This window comes from Rhinopithecus roxellana, chromosome 9 (genome assembly GCF_007565055.1).
Source record: "Rhinopithecus roxellana isolate Shanxi Qingling chromosome 9, ASM756505v1, whole genome shotgun sequence".
Lineage (NCBI taxonomy): Eukaryota > Metazoa > Chordata > Mammalia > Primates > Cercopithecidae > Rhinopithecus > Rhinopithecus roxellana.
The window spans coordinates 132736849-132758146 of NC_044557.1; the positions used below are offsets into that span (position 1 = coordinate 132736849).

Sequence of the window (21298 nt, forward strand, 5' to 3'; positions counted from 1 at the left end):
AGATGACATGATTGTATATTTAGAAAACCCCATTGTCTCAGCCCAAAATCTCCTTAAGCTGATAAGCAACTTCAGCAAAGTCTCAGGATACAAAATTAATGTGCAAAAATCACAAGCATTCTTTTTCTTTTTCTTTTTTTTTTTTTTTTTTTGAGGCGGAATCTCGCTCTGTCGCCCGGACTGGAGTGCAGTGGCCAGATCTCAGCTCACTGCAAGCTCCGCCTCCCGGGTTTACGCCATTCTCCTGCCTCAGCCTCCCGAGTAGCTGGGACTACAGGCGCCCGCCACCTTGCCCGGCTCGTTTTTGTATTTTTAGTAGAGACGGGGTTTCACCGTGTTAGCCAGGATGGTCTCGATCTCCTGACCTCGTGATCCGCCCATCTCGGCCTCCCAAAGTGCTGGAATTACAGGCTTGAGCCACTGCACCCGGCCCTCAAGCATTCTTATACACCAGTAACAGACAAACAGAGAGCCAAATCAGGAATGAACTTCCATTCACAATTGCTTCAAAGAGAATCAAATACCTAGGAATCCAACTTACAAGGGATGTCAAGGACCTCTTCAAGGAGAACTACAAACCACTGCTCAGTGAAATCAAAGAGGACACAAACAAATGGAAGAACATACCATGCTCATGGATAGGAAGAATCAATATCGTGAAAATGGCCATACTGCCCAAGGTTATTTATAGATTCAATGCCATCCCCATCAAGCTACCAATGACTTTCTTCACAGAATTGGAAAAAACGGCTTTAAAGTTCATATGGAACCAAAAAAGAGCCCGCATTGCCAAGACAATCCTAAGTCAAAAGGACAAAGCTGGAGGCGTCACGCTACCTGACTTCAAACTATACTACAAGGCTACAGTAACCAAAACAGCATGGTACTGGTACCAAAACAGAGATATAGACCAATGGAACAGAACAGAGTCCTCAGAAATAATACCACACATCTACAGCCATCTGATCTTTGACAAACCTGAGAGAAACAAGAAATGGGGAAAGGACTCCCTATTTAATAAATGGTGCTGGGAAAATTGGCTAGCCATAAGTAGAAAGCTGAAACTGGATCCTTTCCTTACTCCTTATATGAAGATTAATTCAAGATGGATTAGAGACTTAAATGTTAGACCTAATACCATAAAAACCCTAGAAGAAAATCTAGGTAGTACCATTCAGGACATAGGCATGGGCAAGGACTTCATGTCTAAAACACCAAAAGCAACGGCAGCAAAAGCCAAAATTGACAAATGGGATCTAATTAAACTAAAGAGCTTCTGCACAGCAAAAGAAACTACCATCAGAGTGAACAGGCAACCTACAGAATGGGAGAAAATTTTTGCAATCTACTCATCTGACAAAGGGCTAATATCCAGAATCTACAAAGAACTCAAACAAATATACAAGAAAAAAACAAACAACCCCTCAAAAAGTGGGCAAAGGATAGGAACAGACATTTCTCAAAAGAAGACATTCATACAGCCAACAGACACATGAAAAAATGCTCATCATCACTCGCCATCAGAGAAATGCAAATCAAAACCACAATGAGATACTATCTCACACCAGTTAGAACGGCAATCATTAAAAAGTCAGGAAACAACAGGTGCTGGAGAGGATGTGGAGAAATAGGAACACTTTTACACTGTTGGTGGGATTGTCAACTAGTTCAACCATTATGGAAAACAGTATGGCAATTCCTCAAGGATCTAGAACTAGATGTACCATATGACCCAGCCATCCCACTACTGGGTATATACCCAAAGGATTATAAATTATTCTACTACAAAGACACATGCACACGTATGTTTATTGCAGCACTATTCACAATAGCAAAGACTTGGAATCAACCCAAATGTCCATGTGTGACAGACTGGATTAAGAAAATGTGGCACATATACACCATGGAATACTATGCAGCCATAAAAAAGGATGAGTTTGCGTCCTTTGTAGGGACATGGATGCAGCTGGAAACCATCATTCTTAGCAAACTGTCACAAGAACTGAAAACCAAACACCGCATGTTCTCACTCATAGGTGGGAACTGAACAATGAGATCACTTGGACTCGGGAAGGGGAACATCACACACTGGGGCCTGTCATGGGGAGGGGGGAGGGGGGAGGGGGGAGGGGGGAGGGATTGCATTGGGAGTTATACATGATATAAATAATGAATTGATGGGTGCTGACGAGTTGATGGGTGCAGCACACCAACATGGCACAAGTATACATAAGTAACAAACCTGCATGTTATGCACATGTACCCTAGAACTTAAAGTATAATAAAAAAAAAACAAAAAACAAAAAACAAAACAAAGAAAACAAACAAACAAAAAAGAAAATGTGGCACATATATACCATGGAATACTATGCAGCCATAAAAAAGGATGTGTTCGGCCACGGTGGGCGGATCACGAGGTCAGGAGATCGAGACCATCCTGGCTAACACAGTGAAACCCCATCTCTACTAAAAAATACAAAAAAAAATTAGTCGGGCGTGGTTGCGGGAGCCTGTAGTCCCAGCTACTTGGGAGGCTGAGGCAGTAGAATGACGTGAACCTGGGAGGCGGAGCTTGCAGTGAGCCAAGATCGCACCACTGCACTCCAACGTAGTCAACAGAGCAAGACTCTGTCTCAAAAAAACCAAACAAACAACAAAAAAAAACCTTGCCAGAGTGGGTGTGGTCAGGATGAAAATTATTGCTTTCCAAAAATCTTTGTTTAGTGATTTATGACTTATTTCATGTCTAGAGTAAGAAATGTTATAAACCTCCAACTTATGAAATTAAAGTCATCCACTACCAGAGATTAATGCATGTGTGCAGTTCAATGTGTTAATGTATCCACTACAGCACATTTCATACCTATTAATTTCATATTTTATACTATCTCTCAAATGTCTCCTCTCTAGCTGCACTAATATTATCTCCTGCCTAGACTGGTGCAGCCTCACTCTAACCTTTCCTGTCTGGCCTCTTCCCATTGGTCTTCCTCCATAGTGAAGGTGACCTTTTTAAAATGCAGATATAAATACAACACAGGAATGGCTTCCCATTTCTTCACATGAAATACAAGATCTTCACAGTATGGTCCCTGGTTTTCCTCACTTCTATTCCATACTTAAATGATTGTATAGTTTTCTGCAATCATCAACTATCATAGTTCCCATGTTTGTATGATCTCATATGCCCTGGTTGAAGTAACACAATAACTCTTACCCCACTATCTCACACTCATCTGGAAGGTGTAGGGATTAAGAACATGGGCAAGACAGATAATTTCCTGAGTCGGAGCCTGGCTGTGCTAATAACTGTGTGACCCTGGGCAAGTTACTGAAGCTCCTCAAACTTGGTATCCTCCTCCGTAAACTGAATTTAATAATAATATACAACACAGAGTGTTGTTTTCAAGATTATATGAAATAATTCATGCCTAATACTTCATATGAAGTATAGTGTGTCATTTATTCTCAACAAATGTTCAAAATTTTTATTACTATTACCACCACCACCACCACCACTAGGCTGGACTGGTATCTATATTGACTGTAGCTTTTCTAGACCCTAGCATACTTCCCAGGATGCAGTAAGCATTGAGTACATACTTATCTTAAAAATTACATGAATTCCTAATGTGTGCCAATGATATTATATCCATTCCCCTAAAAGACTAGATTTATTTATTTATACTCTGTGTTTTCCACGTATTTGTTCGAGAAGTGTTCACTTATTAAATATATTCTGGGAAGTGATAAATGCATTATGGAGACAATAAACATTAGCAAAAAGAAATCACAGATTCTCTTACGGCTTCTAAATGGGATATGATTCTTCTTTCATAATCAGTGCCTTGCATTTCCCTTTCTCTGGATTTTAACGATTGCTCCTACCACATCTGCTGGTTAACAACTCCGTTTGAATTATGGTAATACTTGATATATATACATATATATATATATATATCATACTGATTAGTCTTATAGTAACTATATTATTAATTATTATATCTTCAAAATTCTCCATTTATTTGTCAATATTTTCCTAAGTCAGAAGAACATTTTTGAAACCTTGACTATTCAAGAGAATTGTCAAAATGACAAGTTATACATTCTTCCTCTCCATTGTAGTTTGAAAAGTATGTATCCTCTCCTTTGGGTCACTTAAAACCTAATCCTTGGACTATCTTTTCCTGTTTTCATTTTCATGATTAAGAAGAACTGACGCTACGTAGTATGGCTGTCTGGCTTCCCAATGTGGCTCCACTGGCAAGACATCAGACTCTAAGACCAGTGAGGGCAGGCATCCTGGGGTCTCCCAGGCTGGTGCAGCAAAGTGCTTGACACATAGCAGTGCTCCATAGTTTTTTCTTGCTCAACAAATAAATGGATGAACAAATAGATGAATAAATGTCTAATCCTTTTAAAATCCTAAACATTTGTCTTCTGCCATATGCTCTTGGGTTTTGATACCAGGAAATAAAACCCTATCCTTGAATTCAAGGGTAGCTCTTCTGCTGCTCTTGAATGCTTTTCTCAAAGGCGGATTCTAAAAACAAGCTCCAATAGGACCCAACATATTGTGTATTCTATTTCTTACAGATCAGAAGAGATAACTTTTGTATTTTTCATACTCCTCCCTATCATTCTCTGGTGACCCATTACTGTGATTTTTAATAGCTCTTACAGGGGTTATCCTATTTTTAGTAGGTACAATCTCATTTAAAACAGATGTGCTTCATATTTCTAGCTCTGCAATGAGAAGACGGATTCGGTATCAGAAACACAGATTTAGACTAAACATTCTGAGTAGTCAGGAATGCTAGAACCTGTACTAGCTGTTTTCACATACACTGCTCTTTTAATCCTCGTTATCTTTGTGAGAAAGAAATCATTATTCCCATTTCACCGATAAGTCCCTGAGAGACGAGGTGATGTAATCACTCACTCCCTTGCACAGCGAGTAAACAACACGATTCAAAACCCATTTTTGGATTCAAATTCTAGGGCCCTTTCTGCTGTACCAAATTCGAATCACGTAGTTTAATATATTTAGAGAATTCCAGCTCCCAACATCCATAATTCAACAATCACAAGCTTGGTCTCAGCATTTATATTTTAAATGCATTGTTTTGGTAGAGATCAATTCAGGAGGTCCAAATTACTTCACTGTGAATGTAGACTTCATCATACTAAAATGAGTTCATGATTAAAAAGAAACTAGATTTGAGCATGCTAAGTAAGCATATCGATTGTAAAGTGATCAAGTAGTAAAAATAAATTGAAGGGAGAATGTGTTCCTTCTTGACTAAAGATTTGCATTTTTCTATATAAAATGCACCATTCTGTGTAAAGTGTGTTCATTCCTGTAATGATCGCATTTATTCTGGCTTCTAATTACTTTTATAGAGCACCACTGTGAAAAGTCTATTGACAACTAGAATGAAGCACCTGATTGAAGAAACTAATTCTCTAAGGTTGTGCAGTTATAGTTTCCCTGATCCCTTTCATTATCTTCCATGGAGGAAGAATTGTACACCTGAGGACTAACGCAGTCTGTTAAATACTGATCAATCCCCACGTGGCTGCTATGGTTCTACATAGGCAGAGTCTCTGCAAAATAAATACGGAAAGGCCTGAAGCTGACCTATCGATCTTCCCACCTTATTCACCCTGAGCAAGGCTTTGGTGACAAGCAAAAGTCTTGAGAAAATTGCTACAAGTCAGTGGGAATGTGAAAAACCCAACTTACTATTATTTTCCTGTAGGACAGAAGCAGCTTTTAAATGAAAAACATAAATACTTTTATGTGCAGGAAAAAAAGGACAAACAGACTATTTGTTTCAGCAACAAGTTCTCTTATCCTGCACACACACACACACACACACACACACACACACACACCATATATATAATATTAAACATTGATACTCTCTTTTTAGAAAACTTTGAATGACAGGATAACAGCTGCAATTCAAAAGCCAGTGGTTACTCAGGCAAGTTTTTAGTATAATTTATAGAAATGACCTTCCAATATTTATTGATACTTTTAATATTATTGATCATTTGACTCTTGTCAAAAGGACAGCCCTGGCGAAATCTTCCTGTGACCATACAGGGTTTCTGTGATTCACAGCCCGAGAGCTGGAAGACAAGGGTTTCTGAGTAGCTGAAAAGAAAGCAGAGGGAAAGCAGGCAGAAAGTAGCCCTGTGGAAAACAACTGAACAGAATGCAGCAGAGATGGGCAACAGCTGGGGTAAGATCTGATCCTGGCCGCAGATGCAGAACTTGATCGAATACTCCACTCACTTCATCTATCTTAAGGCAAAAAAGCAATGGAGTTGAAGGGATGCATTTTCAGGGCTGCACAGGGAATTAGCCATGAAATTCTCATTAAAGATAATGGGACTTTCTATTACCACTTTCAATACATTCTCTGAAAGTTCTCAGCATTTATCTTTAAACTAAGCTTAAAAATCAACTGCCAAGCAAAAACATTCCACATCCCTCATTACTTTCTATTCAAGCCCATTAAGGTATGTTTTTCTTTGACACAGTTTCATTGTGGAGGTTAACATAGAGGTGACTAGGGACCTTCTGGGGTTGGGTAATGAGCATTGAGGCACTTGGAGAGGTATTTGCTGTGCCAGGAATGTATACGACTATGAAACAGCAGTGTGTTAGGGCCTTAAATACTGCAGCCTGCAGGTTTGAATCTGCTGCTCCACATTTTAGATTCTTCAGCCTGGATCTAACTCACCAAGTTATTTCATTTCTATTTTGGTGGGTGGGGCAGGGGGAATTTAACTGAATAGGTTGGGTGTCTATCCCAGCTACCTGAAGTTCCTCAGCGTTCTCATTCGGTCTCTAGATCTCCAATTTGATTTTTGTCCTTACTCCTCATAGGTTCTCTGACGACATAAATACTTTAAAGAGGTGTCTAGTATGTGGTTTTTATCCATATCTCTAGTGCTTTGACACTGGACCATAATTGTTTTCTCTTTGGCCTGTTAGATATATCTGAGACACTGAACAGAACTTTGTGCATTTGACACCTTTGAGTGGATCCTTCTATTTTACCCTGAGGCACCTCCACATCAGGGTGCACAGAGGATAGGGATGTGAGGCATCAGGGAATATTAATACTCTATATGTCCTGCCTGGGGATCTTTCTTCTTTTCTCAACTTACATAGTTGGCAGCTGATTATTCTTTCATGCCTGCTCCTGGAATACCTGCTCCTAATACCCAAAGTGTGTTCCCTAAAAATTCTTAGTAATGTTTTAAACCCAGCTCAAATATATCTCTGTAAAGCCTTCTCTGCCATGATCCCCCTTTCTCTCTCTGTACTCATCACCTCCACATTTGTTTTTCCATAACTGCCTGATGCCTGTCCTTGTCACCTGTGAACCCATCAAAGGACATCTAAAATTCAACATGGAACAGTATAACAGATTAATTCAATACCCTCTCCACAATCCCCTCAAAGATGAATGCATATTTTCTTCCTGTGGAAGCCCCCCATCCTGATTTCTTCCCAAGCTGGTCAGTCAGAGTCATCGATACTCCTCTGTGATGGCTGACTCGGGGTGTCGACTTGGCTGGATTCAGATACCCAGACAGCCGGTAAAGCACTGATTCTTTTCAATGCTTCAGTAGGCACTGAGCCCCTTCTTCTGCTGAGAGGGAAAACCATGTAGTGTGGCATTTGATTAGAATGATTGAGCTGTCCCAGGAGTGTCTGTGAGGGTGTTTCTGAAGGAGACTGGCACATGGGTCCATGGACTGAGTGGGCAAGAGTCAACCTCAATGTGAATGGGCACCATGCTGTTGGCTGGGGACCCACATGGAACAAAAAGGAAGAGGAAGGGTAAATTTTATGCTTTCTCTCCCGGAGCAGGGATGCCTCTCTTTTCCTTCCTTTAGATATCAGAATTCCTCGTTCTCCGGGATTCACACCAGTGGGCCCTCAGAAGTATGACCGGTAGTTGGACCAGGAGTTTCACAGCATTGGCCTCCTTGGTTCTCAGGAGTTCTGACTTGCACTGAAACACACTACTGGCTTCCCTGATTCTCCAGCTTGCAGACAGCCTATCTGGGACTTCTCAGCCTCCACAGTGCAGTGAACCAAATCCCCTAGTAAGTCCCTTCTCATCTCTCTCTGTTCTATCACTTCTGTTCCTTTGCACAACTGTGACTGAACATTCTCCTTCTTCCCTATTCTCTATTTCTCACCGATCACCGAGTCCTGTTGACTGCCATTTAATACCTTTCACATCTAGCCTTTCCCTTTTAACCTCTGGACCCATGCTTCAGTGCTAGGCTTCATCTTATCTTGCTGTAATACTGTAAAATCCTGCTGTCTCCCTGCCTCCAGCCTTGTCCCATTACAGACCATGATAGTAATTCTTATTTTTGTTGATATTTTAAAAAATATCTAATCATGTTATTCTTTAGCTGAAAACCCATCATTGGCTTCCTAAGGCCTCTAGGAGAGAGTCCTTCACCCAGCAGCCAGAGCCTTCCACTCTCCAATCCTGTCCAGTCACTACCCTCTTCTCTCAGTGCTGCTTCGCTCTCACTTGACCACCCAGCAAGAGCACAGGATTTCCTGTGAACTCCAGCTACGTAGTTACTGCACATCTCTGCATTGTCTTTTCACATTATTCCTTTGTGCTGAAGGATGAAGGATGGAGAACCCATCCTTCTCCACTTCCATTGCCTGGTGAGTGCTGGTCATGCTTTAAAAATAGGTGTTACCTGGCTGGGCACAGTGGCTCACCCCTGTAATCCCAGCACTTTGGGAGGCCAAGGTGGGTGGATCACAAGATCAGGAGTTCAAGACCAGCCTGCCAAGATGGTGAAACTCCGTGTCTACTAAAAATACAAAAATTAGCCAGGCGTGGTGCAGGCACCTGTAATCCCAGCTACTCGGGAGGCTGAGGTAGAGAATTACTTGAACCCAGGAGGCGGAGGTTGCAGTGAGCTGAGATCGTGCCACTGCACTCCAGCCTGGGTGACAGAGCGAGACTCCAGCTCAAAAAAAAAAAAAAAAAAAAAAGGTGTTACCTTACTCCCTTCCTGGGTATTTAAATCTCACCCCTCTATACTCTTCCTGAATATGTTAGAAGACCTGGTGCCAGTTTAAAAATTAACATCACAAAGGCAGGAATGCTGCTTCCTTCCTACAAGCCTATGATGGTTAATACGGAATGTCAACTTGATTGGACTGAAGGATGCAAAGTATTATTCCTGGGTGTGTCTGTGAGGGTGCTGCCAAATGAGATTAACATTTGAGTCAGTGGACTGGGAAGGGCAGACCTACCCTCAATCTGGGTGGGCACCATCCAATCAGCTGCCAGCACAGCCAGAATGAAAGCAGGCAGAAGAATGTGGAGAGATTAGACTGGCTTAGCCTCCCAGCCTACATCTTTCTCTCATGCTGGATGCTTCCTACCTTCAAACATTGGACTCCAAGTTCTTCAGCTTTGGGACTTGGTCTGGCTTCCTTGCTCCTCAGCTTGCAGATGACCTATTATGGGAACTCACACAGTCGTGTGAGTCAATACTCCTTAATAAACTCCCCTTTATATACACATCTACCCTATTAGTTCTATCCCTCTAGAGAACCCTAATACAAACATCCTCCATACTACCTGCTCTCCTGCTCTCCTAACATGCAGAAAAAAAGAGAATCATTTACATTGGTGAGATACTCATATTTCTTCCCTCCTCTGGAAGATGGAAAATTTATCTTATGTCACTAATTAGAGTAGTTACAAAATCCCTAGCCTTGGAGATCTCAGTAATATATTCCAGAAAATGACTGGAATTTTATTTTATTTATAATATAATTTGGTAGATTTAGGAAAGACAATAACTTCAGTTTATCTGAAACAAATACAAAGAACCATGCTCTGTTTAATCGTTTTTGAAGTAGATTCTGTATTTATTCCTCTATCTATGCAAATAAAATGTAGTAATGTAAATACTTACATTTTATTAATATGCTCAAATAGTACAATTAGGTTTGGCAGATACAGATGAAATATAACTAATACTTGATTATTCATATGTTTGACATATTAGGACCTAGGCTTTTCCTCCCCTTTTATATGTACCAAAAGCAAGTCCTGTTTGGTCAATATCATACGATTCCTAGATGTCAGAACTAGAAACCACTGCAGTAAGATGTCACCCTCTCATACACTATTTTATTAATCCTTGCTCACCGTACATCTAATTTTAAGAAAATAATGTACATTTTAAAATAAAATGATTCAATATACTAATTTATCAAGATACATATTAAGCAAAAAAAGAGACAATGATATCACATGCAAATATGACCACCTTTTTAAGGATAAAGAAGTTTTATTATAGATAATGGGAAAAAGTAATACAATGAAACCTTTTCATATTTACAATATTTAATTGCTTCCTATAATTTTAACAATTTACCTGTAAAATTTATCTGGTTGACTAAATTAGAATAAATGTTAATGTTTATTTGCCTATTTTACAATTCAGAAAAATTTGTAATTCTGTACTGATTTATAATGAAGGGAACATCTGAGAGTAATTAAGATTTATCTTTATGAAAAGGTAGTGGTACCAATTTATCATGAGTAGGATATATTTTGTCTTTCTGCCAGGCCCCTGTTATTGCAGTATTTTCTTTTTTCCCTTCCAAAGGGAAATAAAAGCATATATTTTATAACTTCTTTTGGGGACTACATAATATCCTTGGGTCATAAGCTAGAAAAAATATTTCTTCTGATCTATTTAGCCATCTTTCTAGTGATATAAAATTCAAGTGTCTCCTCTAATCTTGTTACTGGATCTTTCCAAACTTTTTTGCACAAAAAGTAAATAAATACATTTGAAACCTTTATTTGCTTATTGAAGTTATTTTTTCTGTCCCATACATAGAATCTAACCTACATATAGAAATCATTAGAGTAAACCTATTCCTTTTACTTAATACGTCTTCATTGCACAGTAGAGAAAAGATGCAGCTTCATCGTCTGCCCTATGGGAACTCTTTGATTACCTAAGACAGGTTACCTTGAATGCTCTACTTTTAAAAGATTCTGCATTACCTAATCTGGGCCTATTTGTCAATTTGTCCTTTGATGTCAGGGTAATGACAGAATAAAGTATTACAAAGGAAGAGTCCTTTAAAAGTTCCAACAAAAGTGGGTTTTTAAATTGTTAATTGATAGTTACCTGAATAAGATTTTTTCTATTGCTTACATGAACTGAGAGTAATCATACTGTTCATCCTCATTTGAAATAATAACTGTTCCATTAACCATATTGGTAATACAAGTTTCTTGTTAGTTGTTTTTATATTTTCCCTTATAAATTTCACTTTTTTAACAAAGTCTTATAGTCATATTTTGGGTTCTGGGTTCTAGTTAGAAGACGGTTTACATTAGCTTCTGTCGGTGGGAGAAGCCTCAGTAGAATCTTGGTAATTCAACCCCAATCTGCAGCATTGATAAATGTGAAATATACCTCAATTTCCAAATCATCAACTAAAAAGTGCATTTTGGGGAAAAAACTTTACATATGTTAAAGCTAACTTCTACTACATATTCAAGTAGCCTAACACTGGATTACATGGATAGTAGCTAGCTTGATGGTCATCATTATTATGTGTTTTATCAATGATAATGGGCTGGTCTTGCCAGACTTTCTCTCACACCTGTGTGGGGCTCTGCACACAGGATATTTAAGATGCCACCTGGAACTGGGTGCTGGTGACCCCCCCCCACCCCATGCCAATGCAGCAAGGCCTTGTTGATGGTGCCACTAACAACTCCCACCAGATGATGGACCACAGGGTATGCTAGTTAAAAATCCAGGACCCTGTTTCCTGGAAGAGATTCACCCTCATAACAAAGCATGAAGATAAAAGTCAACTCATATATACAGATCTCCAGTGTTTTGATTTGAAGACATCACACACTACTCAGAGCATGAGGCCTACACTCAAGTCACCCACCTTCCCACATGGCCAGACCAAGACTCTGACACCACTGATAATCTATTATTTAAAAATATAGAGTGAAGAGAATATGAAGACAAAAACTCTCTGGAACAAGTCATTACAGGGGGAAACTGTGATTCCAGATTTCTCACCCTCACTGGAAATTTCTTACACATATCCTTTATTCTTTCAAGTAGACTCTGCAAATTTCTACGCACTTGTTCCTACTGGCTAAGGAGGCAGAAATGAATGTGGAGGGAGGAAAATGGCATTTTTGTTTTTGGACTCAGTAAGACTCATGCTTCGGGCTTTATAACGTTTGCTGTATACTGATTTATATTGGTTAAAGAAAAACATTTGGCTATTAAGCAGGGTGGAAATAAAGAACCAAAACAAATTAAAACACTACATTGAATGGATGCTGCAATAAGAAATAAAAGAAATTTAGAAATCCTGGTAGCAAGCTTTTTGATTGCCTGCCACAATAACTGGCATGGGTACAAAAGCAAATCTGAAAAGCCACAGTGCTGATTCAATATCTTAAAAATATTCAATTTGGCAAAAAATAACTCTGCCCACAAAGCAGGTATATAAATATAAATAGCACAAGTCTTAGTAGAGAAAGAAATTCAAAATATATCAAATACTTTTATTTGTTCATCAAAAAAGGACAAATTAAGTAACAATGGAAATTTAATTGTACATCTAGTAAAGAAGTACAATATATAAATGGATTCTAATACCTTCTGCAGACACAGCAAGGGTGAAATTGCTTCACAACTATCTATTCCACTGGTGTATTGTACATGAGGATAACTCTTTTGGGAATTTGAACAATATATCAACTAAGAAGGTTTAAACTCTTTGATACAGTGATTTTACCTGAGCAATATTTTTGTTTGGCTTTTTTCTTTTAGATTAATGGAAAATAAAACTGAAATTTGAACAGCAACATAGAGAAAGATGCCACTCTGTAATTTATTATATACAATTGAGAAACAAATCACTAAACTAATAGTTTAGTTAATTGTGGTATAAAACTGGTTGACATATTATGCAGCAAATAAAAATGAGACTAAGAAAGTCTATGTGCTCATTTTAAATATATATATATATATAGCATATATAGCATTATATATGTAGCATATAGATGTAGCATTATATATAGCATATATATGCTATATATATATATCATATGTCACATATATATGCTACAAGTATAAGGCAGATTATTAAACTATATGCTCTGGTCCAAATGTGTCCTTCCAAATTCATATGTTGAAACTTGATCACCAATGTGATAATATTAAGAGGCGGGGCCTTTAGGAGGTTGTATTAGTCCGTTCTCACACTGCTGTGAGGAAATACCTAAGACTGGGTGATTTATGAAAGAAAGAGGTTTAATTGACTCACAGTTCTACATTGCTGGGGAAGCCTTAGAAAACTTACAATCATGGCAGGAGGCAAAAGAGAAGCAGGCACCTTTTGCATAGGGAAGCAGAATAAGGTCAGTGCAAGCAGGGGAAATGCCAGATACTTATAAAACCATCAGCTCTCATGAGAACTCACTTACTGTTATGAGAACGGCATGGGGGAAACTGCCCCCATCATCCAGTTACCTCCACCTGGCCCTGCCCTTGACATGTGGGGATTATGGGGATTCGAATTTGAGATGAGATTTGGGTGGGGACACAGGGCCAAACCACGTCAGAGGTGATTTAGTCATGAGAGTGGGGGTCTTGTGAATGAATTAACACCTTATAAAAGAGGTTCGGGGAGCTCTTCCCTCCCTTTTGCTCTTCTGTAATGTGAGAATATAGGGTTCAAGGTACCATCCTGGAAGCAGAAACCAGGACTCTCACCAGACACTGAATCTGCCAGTGCTTTGATCTTGAACTTCCCTGTCTCCAGAACTATGAGAAAATACATTTCTGCTCTTTAAAAATGACTCAGTGTGTTAGTCCGTTCTTGTACTGCTATAAAGAAATACCTGAGACTGGGTAATTTATAAAGAAAAGAGCTTTAATTGGCATATAGTTCTGGGAAATGGGAACTATTTCACAGGGTTCAGCGGCTTCTGCCTCTGGGGAGGCCTTAGGAAATTTACAATCATGGTGGAAGGTGAAGGGGAAGTAGGCACCTCTTACATGGCTGGAGCAGGAGGAAGAGAGATTGGGGGAGAGGTGCCATACATGTTTAAACAAGCAGATCTCGTGTAAACTGGGGATGGTGCTAAATCATTCATGGAGGGATCCATCCCCACGATCCAATCACCTCCCACCAGGCCCCACTTTCAACATTGGGGTTCACATTTCAACATGAGATTTGGGTGGGGACACAGATCTAAACTCTATCACTCAGTATCATGTATTTTCTTATAGCAGCACAAATAAGACACTATATATATATATAAATGAAACTATGTTCAGATGTGTGTTGTTTGATAGAAGTTACTAGAGATAATACAAAATGAAAACGAAAAAGGATGACAGAATAGAATTTTTTTCTATATATTTAACTACCTTTTAATCATATTTATATTAATTAAAAGGCAAAAATCTGATCAACTCAAAAGAGTCCAGCCTGCTCCTCTGCCACTATTTAATAGCAATGATGATATTAAACGTAAGCGAATGGTTGAACAGCATACGGACAAGAAAGTCCATCAGGAGACTTGTCATTCACACAAAAAGAGTACTCTACAAAAGATAATTTACTGAAAACAAAACCAGGCTAAATGCTTTGGGAAGATTTTAATAATTCATCCTGAATTCTATTCCTACTAATCTCATATTCACTATTGTATGTAGCTCTGCCATCTGATTCAGATTGGCATGAAAACATCTAGACATAAATGCTAATTAAATCTGCCTTTTCATTCTGAAAAACCATTCTTCCCATTAATATCAAACACATGCAATATAATTCGATAGTTTTAAAAAACATTTTAGATCCTCCTTCTGTCCAGTGAAATCAGAAAAGGCAGGAAATTGACTATCTAATGTGGATACCATATTGTTGACTTTTTTATCTTGATTTTAAAAGTAAATGATAAAAATGGCTTCTGTAATATTTATTCTGATTCACGCTGTGAATTTCTCCCCTCTGTTAGAACCTGAGGGTAAACCTCCATGTTTAATGTTGCATGCAGGTGTGGATCTGCTTGGGTTCCTCTCTAGCTGTCTAAATTAGAATTACTAAAGGATTATTTTAGGAACAGCCTTCTGTGGGCTTTTGGATCCTAATATAAATTAGCACATATCTTATCATCATGAAAAATCTAAGCATAGCCTTCACTGAAAAATTAAAGACTATTTTATATTCCCCATTTTATTCTGCATACTGGAAAAATAAAACTATACAATTTTCAAATAGTTTTGACCTTAAATTCACCCCCTGTTATGGGGCATTGGTGCCCACAGCTTGGTAAATATCTCGTGAAGTGAATTAATGAAAGCTGTATTTATTTTGAATTGTAGAAATCAAGAAAGTAAAAGTATTTTAAAATGTCAATGTCCCTTGTGATTCTAACACACTAATCAATGCACATAGTAAGTTTAAAATAGCCATGGAACATCAATCTATTTCCCTTATACAACACCAGTCTAATTCTAAAATTGCTCGTGAAACATCTGAGAGAGTAATTTGGACAACTTAGTCATGGTCTGTAGGGTTAAATGGCAGATTTAACTGAATTACCTTTCAGTATATTAATGTGGAGTTAAGAGGAGGTGCTTATAGTTCCAAAGTCTGAAGTACCCCCTTGGTTCTAGCGTATCCAGACCTCTGATATACCAGGGTAAGAGAAGAGAAGAGCACAAGTACTCAAGGCAATGACGCTTTGTTGAGGCCACAATGGACTCCTTGTTGTTGCTTGAACACATGGTGCACTTTCCCACTTGAGGACACTTGAGCTGCTGCTCCCTATGATCTCAATGCTCTTTCTCTGAGATATCTGCATGACTCACTCCTTCGTTTTTATTTTTTTGGTTTTTGTTTGTTTGTTTGTTTGTTTTTGCTTTTTTGTTCTTTGAGACACAGTCTAACTCTGTTACCCAGGCTGGAGTGCAGTGATGTGATCTCCATTCACTGTAACCACCGCCTCCCAGATTCAAACAATTCTCCTGCCTCAGCCTCCTGAGTAGCGGGGATTACAGGCACTTACCACCATGCCTGGCTAATTTTTCTATTTTTTTTTAGTAGAGAGGGGGTTTCACCATGTTGACCAGTTTGCTCTTGAACTCCTGACCTCAAGTGATCTGCCCACCTGAGCCTCCCAAAGTGCATGAGCCACTGCACCCGACCACTCCTTCATTTTATACCAGTGTCTTATGAAATCCCCCATCGCAAATCTCCCCATCTGATTCAGGTTGGCATTAAAATATCTAGATATTAATGCTAATTTAATCTGCCTGTCTTTTCCCTACCCTATCTTCCTTTATTCACTTGAATTCTGTTCTTTTTTGGATTTATTCCACCTGCTACATTACATATTTATTTGTTTACTTTATCAACTATTTCCCCCCAATGCAGTATATACTATATGAAAGTAGGGACTTTATTTTCTCAATGCTGTGTCCTCAGCAACCAGAACAGTGCTGGCACATGATTGGTGCTCAATGCATATTTATTGAATGAATGAATAATGAATGAATGAATAGAAACAGACCATATGAACATAAGTTTATCAGAAGGAAGATATTATTTCTTTGCTAGCAAAAAATCTTTCAAATCTTTGATCCATTCAGATAGAGATATTTTCAATTAAGATTTTAAAAAGCTTGCAAGAGACAGCAAAGTACACAGCAATAAAAATTAAAGTGAAAAATTCTGCATATTTTGCCAACTACAAAAATTTAATGTTCTTTTTAGAGAAATACTCTTGCCATTTTTCATAAGCACATTCATGCTGCATAGGGCCTGAAAACTAGAATGTGGCCATCTCAAGTCAAAATGGATTTTCCCAGATGGCGAAGCTACTGCCTTCAATGACCTTTCTTTCTTTTCTGCCTCTATAACCTGATCCATGAAAACCCAATTCAAACATCACTTTCTCCATGAAGAGTTCCCATGTCTAACCATCTCAAAGATCTATTCTCCCTCTGAATCCTACTCTTTAGCTGCAACTTTCCTACATTTATGTTTTCTTGTTCTTGAGTTGTGTGTGTTGTATGCGTGTGTATTTTTATCATTATGTTATTTTATGTTAACATTTTTTGAAATTTTTTTGCTTGCTCTTCATGTTTTATGTCTCTGACATGAACACTTTCTATTACACAGCCAATAGCACTGACTGCAATCCTTTTCATGGATTCAGTGCCAAGTAAATTTGAATAAGTAAACACTATCCTCGAAATCAAAGCGACCTAATGTAGGTGACGGGTTGATGGGTGCAGCAAACCACCATGGCACATGTATACCTATGTAACAAAACTGCATATTCTGCTCATGTACCCCAGAACTTAAAGTATGATAAAAGTTAATAAATAGAAGAAGAGACTGTCTCATGACAGACTAGTTCCCTACTTAGATTAAAACAAGGACTAAAATTCTGTCCTATTATTTCCATTTACTTGATTCTGTTTCCTTGTGGCAATGGAGAGGCGACAGCATATGATTATGAAGAGGGACTTGACTCAGGGATTCCCACTCACACTTTGAGTCTAAGTCTGATGTATTTATATGCCTATCTTGGCTGCCCCAGACAGACCACAGTTGCCTAAGATAAACCACCCAAAAAGAACCCATCAAATACTTCCCTTTACATTTTCTGGAATAGCACATTGTGTGAGCTCCTGGACCACAACTTTGCCAGGAGTTAGAAAGCAGTTGCAACTCCAAGCAGCATCTAGCTCACAACACTCGGGATGTAGGGATTGGAACCACTGAATAGTGGACTGTCTATCAAATGCAGTGAGAAAACCAGTTTTGTGAGCTAGTTGAGTCAGCTCCTACTAAACAAATTCCTCTAGTGAATAAAATGAATGCGCATTTTTACCTAAAATGCAAGTATGTTAATATAAATGCAAGTATGATAAGATTTTGGGCCACAATGATATAAACGTGGGATTGCCTTCATGTGTATGACTAAACAGTCACTGAAAATACAAGAATTAAAACCAGAAAACATCCAAAATCTTATTCCAGATACACCCGAGTCTTTCGAATGTTTCCAGTTTTAATTTTGTGAAGCCAAAATGTCAACAAAAACCATCAAATAAAGTGCGACTAACGAAGAGGCAAGCAAGGCGGGAGGGTCACATACCGATGCACACCGCTGCTGCACATGAGGATGTGGCAGGCGCCTAGCCTGGTGCACAGCTCCGAGGAAACTGACAGCAGTCCAACGCCAGAGGCACTGCACGCTGTGTTTGCACAGGCAGCTGTGCGCTTGGATCTGATAAACGAGGCTACCAGTCGGTAAAGTTCATCCAAAGCGTTGAGAGGCCTCATTAGCTGCAGAAAAAAAAGTGATGAATGTCAAGTTCAGCATGTTTAGTAAAATCCTTTTAGATGGGTTAAAATTCATAGTTGGTATAGCTGTTAAAGAATAGTCTAAAATATTATTTTGTTTTGGTGGTAGCGGAATTAAAGACTACAAATATTTATAATTACTCATTGCTCAAGAACAACAGCAGAAAAATTAAATAAGGGAGATACTTAAATAAAAAAGCACCAATAAATATAATCATCTGTTTTTACCTTATCTACATAGGCAGCTTTGGAAGTGGAGTTTGGTGGTGAATTTGACTTGTCCAAGTAGAACGCCCTGTAAGAATCCAAGGAATAAGTTATCATTTGTTGTTAGACAAAGACATAACATGCATGAAGATGTTCAAGAATCACTGACTTCCTTTTAAAAACAAGTGAATAAACAAAAGCGCTGAACATTAGAAGGCTGGGATTGCACAAATGTCAACCATTTAAAAGAGATGGTTAAAATTCCATTTAAAAAAGATGTTGAAAATTACCATGGGGTCTATTACAGATTGTGCAGCCTTGGAGAGATCACTTGTCTATGCTCAGATTTCTCATTTGTAATTTTAGGAAAGCATTAGCTTCTACTTCATACGACTGCCAAAACTAAATGAGTTAATGCAGGTATAATATGCAGAACAGTGCATAGCACAGAATAAGTGCTTATTAATATTTATAATGATCAATACTATTAAAAAGTTGAAATATATTTTTGTGACTATTGAAGAACATTATCTGATTTTCATTTATTGTGAGAAAGATTATGAAACAAATGCTTATAAAAACCTAACTTTAAACAGAACACTGAGGCGATTCTTTCCAGCACCAAGCTATGCTCTGATTAGAAGTGAAACTCTATCTGAGGGTTCAGTGGCTCTTTTTTGTTACCAGGATATAATATGATAATGATTATTTCAACACACAAAGTGGAATCCTAGTGACCTAATACACTTTGTGCAAAAAAACAAAGGACACACTGCAAAGGATATCATCTCTTTTTTATGGCTGTATAGTATTCCATGCCATTTGTGTATTAAAATAGCCATTATAATACCCAAAGTGGAATCCTAGTGCCCTGCAATAATTACAGCAATTTCCAAAGAATTATTGCTGTGTTTGCTTGGTTTGTGGCTCAATACTAAACAAGAATTTTAAGGGAATGATCTATGAAGATAAAATAGTTACATTTTATTTGACTTAGTATCTGTTTTTTTTTTTTTTTTTTTTTTTTTTTAGTGATGGTAAAATGTATACAGTAAAACACAAAATTTAGCATTTTAACCATTCTTTTAATTTAGTTTATTTTTAGATTCATTTTTTTACATGGATATATTACATAATGATGGAATTTGGGCTTCTACTGTGCCCATCATTCAAATGGTGACCACTGTACCCAATAGGCAAGTTTTCAACCCTCATCCCCTTCCCAACCTCTCCACAAGTGGGAAGAGGTTGGGAAGGGGGTTGTGAAAGTGTCTATTGCTTCCATCTCTGTGTAAGTGGGAAGATACGGTAGTTAATTTTCTGTGTCTGAGTTATTTCAGTTAGGATAATGCCTCCAACTCCATCCATGTTGCTACAGGGGACATAATCTCAGTGTTTTTTTTATAGCTGCATATTATGCCGTTTTAAAATTCTCAAGTGTACAGTTCAATGTCATTAAATACATTCAAATTAACCATCTAGTATCTATATCTATTTTTGATGAGGTGACAAACTTCACATTTCTAGAATGTGACATTTTAATGTTGGTAGAACAAAATAAGTCCCTATTAGAGTGAGTTGTCATATTAGATATTCAAATAAAATCTGATTATATTGCTGTTTCAGAGCATCTGCAGGACTTCAAAGTGTTGGTAAATTATTATCGAATTCACAGTATAATTGGGCAAAATCAGTGAGGGACAACTCTGCACCCTGCGTGGGTTTTTTGAGTCCCACTGAACATATGTGTTCACACCCACACAGAGTGATATTCCCATTACTAGCAATAGTGTTTTGTCTTTTAAAAATAAAGTGACATGGATTAGTCAAGCTCTATACTTTAACTTACGAATGCTTTAGCTCTAAAGACTAACTTCCAAAATGACAATTATGCTCATTCTTATTGAGAAGCAGTTTCTTCTTGTCTAAAACACATATTAAACCCTCCTAAAAAAGTTTCGTAAACAACTCAGCATCCAAGATTGGCTGTTATTCATTATAACTCACTCTGCACTCCTAAGACATTTCCAGGTACCATCTGCAGTTCCCTAAGCCTGAGCACATAACACTGATGGGAGTGTGGGGGCTACAGCAACCCCAGGCAGCAACCCTCTAGACTGGGTCATGGTGACATGAGACACTGCAAAGTGGAACATCCATCAAGTGCCATGAAAATACAGCTCTATCTAGCTGAGTGAATTAGTGTCTACTAAAAGCACTAGATCGAGAGCAAAATAAGACCGAAGGGTTATTTCCATGACTAAAATCAAAGGCCTCATTTGAGACATCATTTGAAAATTTTCAAGATTTTCCCCAGTATCTAAAAGAGAGATAATTCAAGAGGAGTGCTGTCATCACAAGAGGAAATGAGCTTGAATTTTGTGAGGTACAAAAGCATGCAATGGGGTAGGAGCTGGGGCAGAGTGAATGAGCAAGTGAGGCCACAAAGGTAGACCCCAGGACCTTACAGGCCCTGATAAGGTTTTACCCTAAGCAAGTTGGGAGCCACAGAGGTAAACGGCCATGGAACTTGCCTCATTGCCAGAAGACTGGACATTTTAAATATTATTGCTATGTCCAACAATGCATGTTCTACTGAAAAGTCTGTGTGTCCTTTCATTTCAATTG

The 21298-nt window shown here is 38.3% G+C and overlaps 1 protein-coding gene across 1 annotated transcript in view; it reads right to left on the reverse strand.

Moving 5' to 3' along the window:
• Positions 1-21298, reverse strand: part of PREX2 (phosphatidylinositol-3,4,5-trisphosphate dependent Rac exchange factor 2) — a 304965-nt gene that overhangs the window by 37416 nt on the left and 246251 nt on the right. The window contains exons 36-37 of the mRNA XM_010371608.2: positions 18692-18758; positions 18255-18445 (exon numbers count right to left, since the gene is read on the reverse strand). Of these exons, the coding sequence (XP_010369910.1) occupies positions 18255-18445; positions 18692-18758 (258 nt within the window). The remainder of the gene's footprint in view (positions 1-18254; positions 18446-18691; positions 18759-21298) is intronic.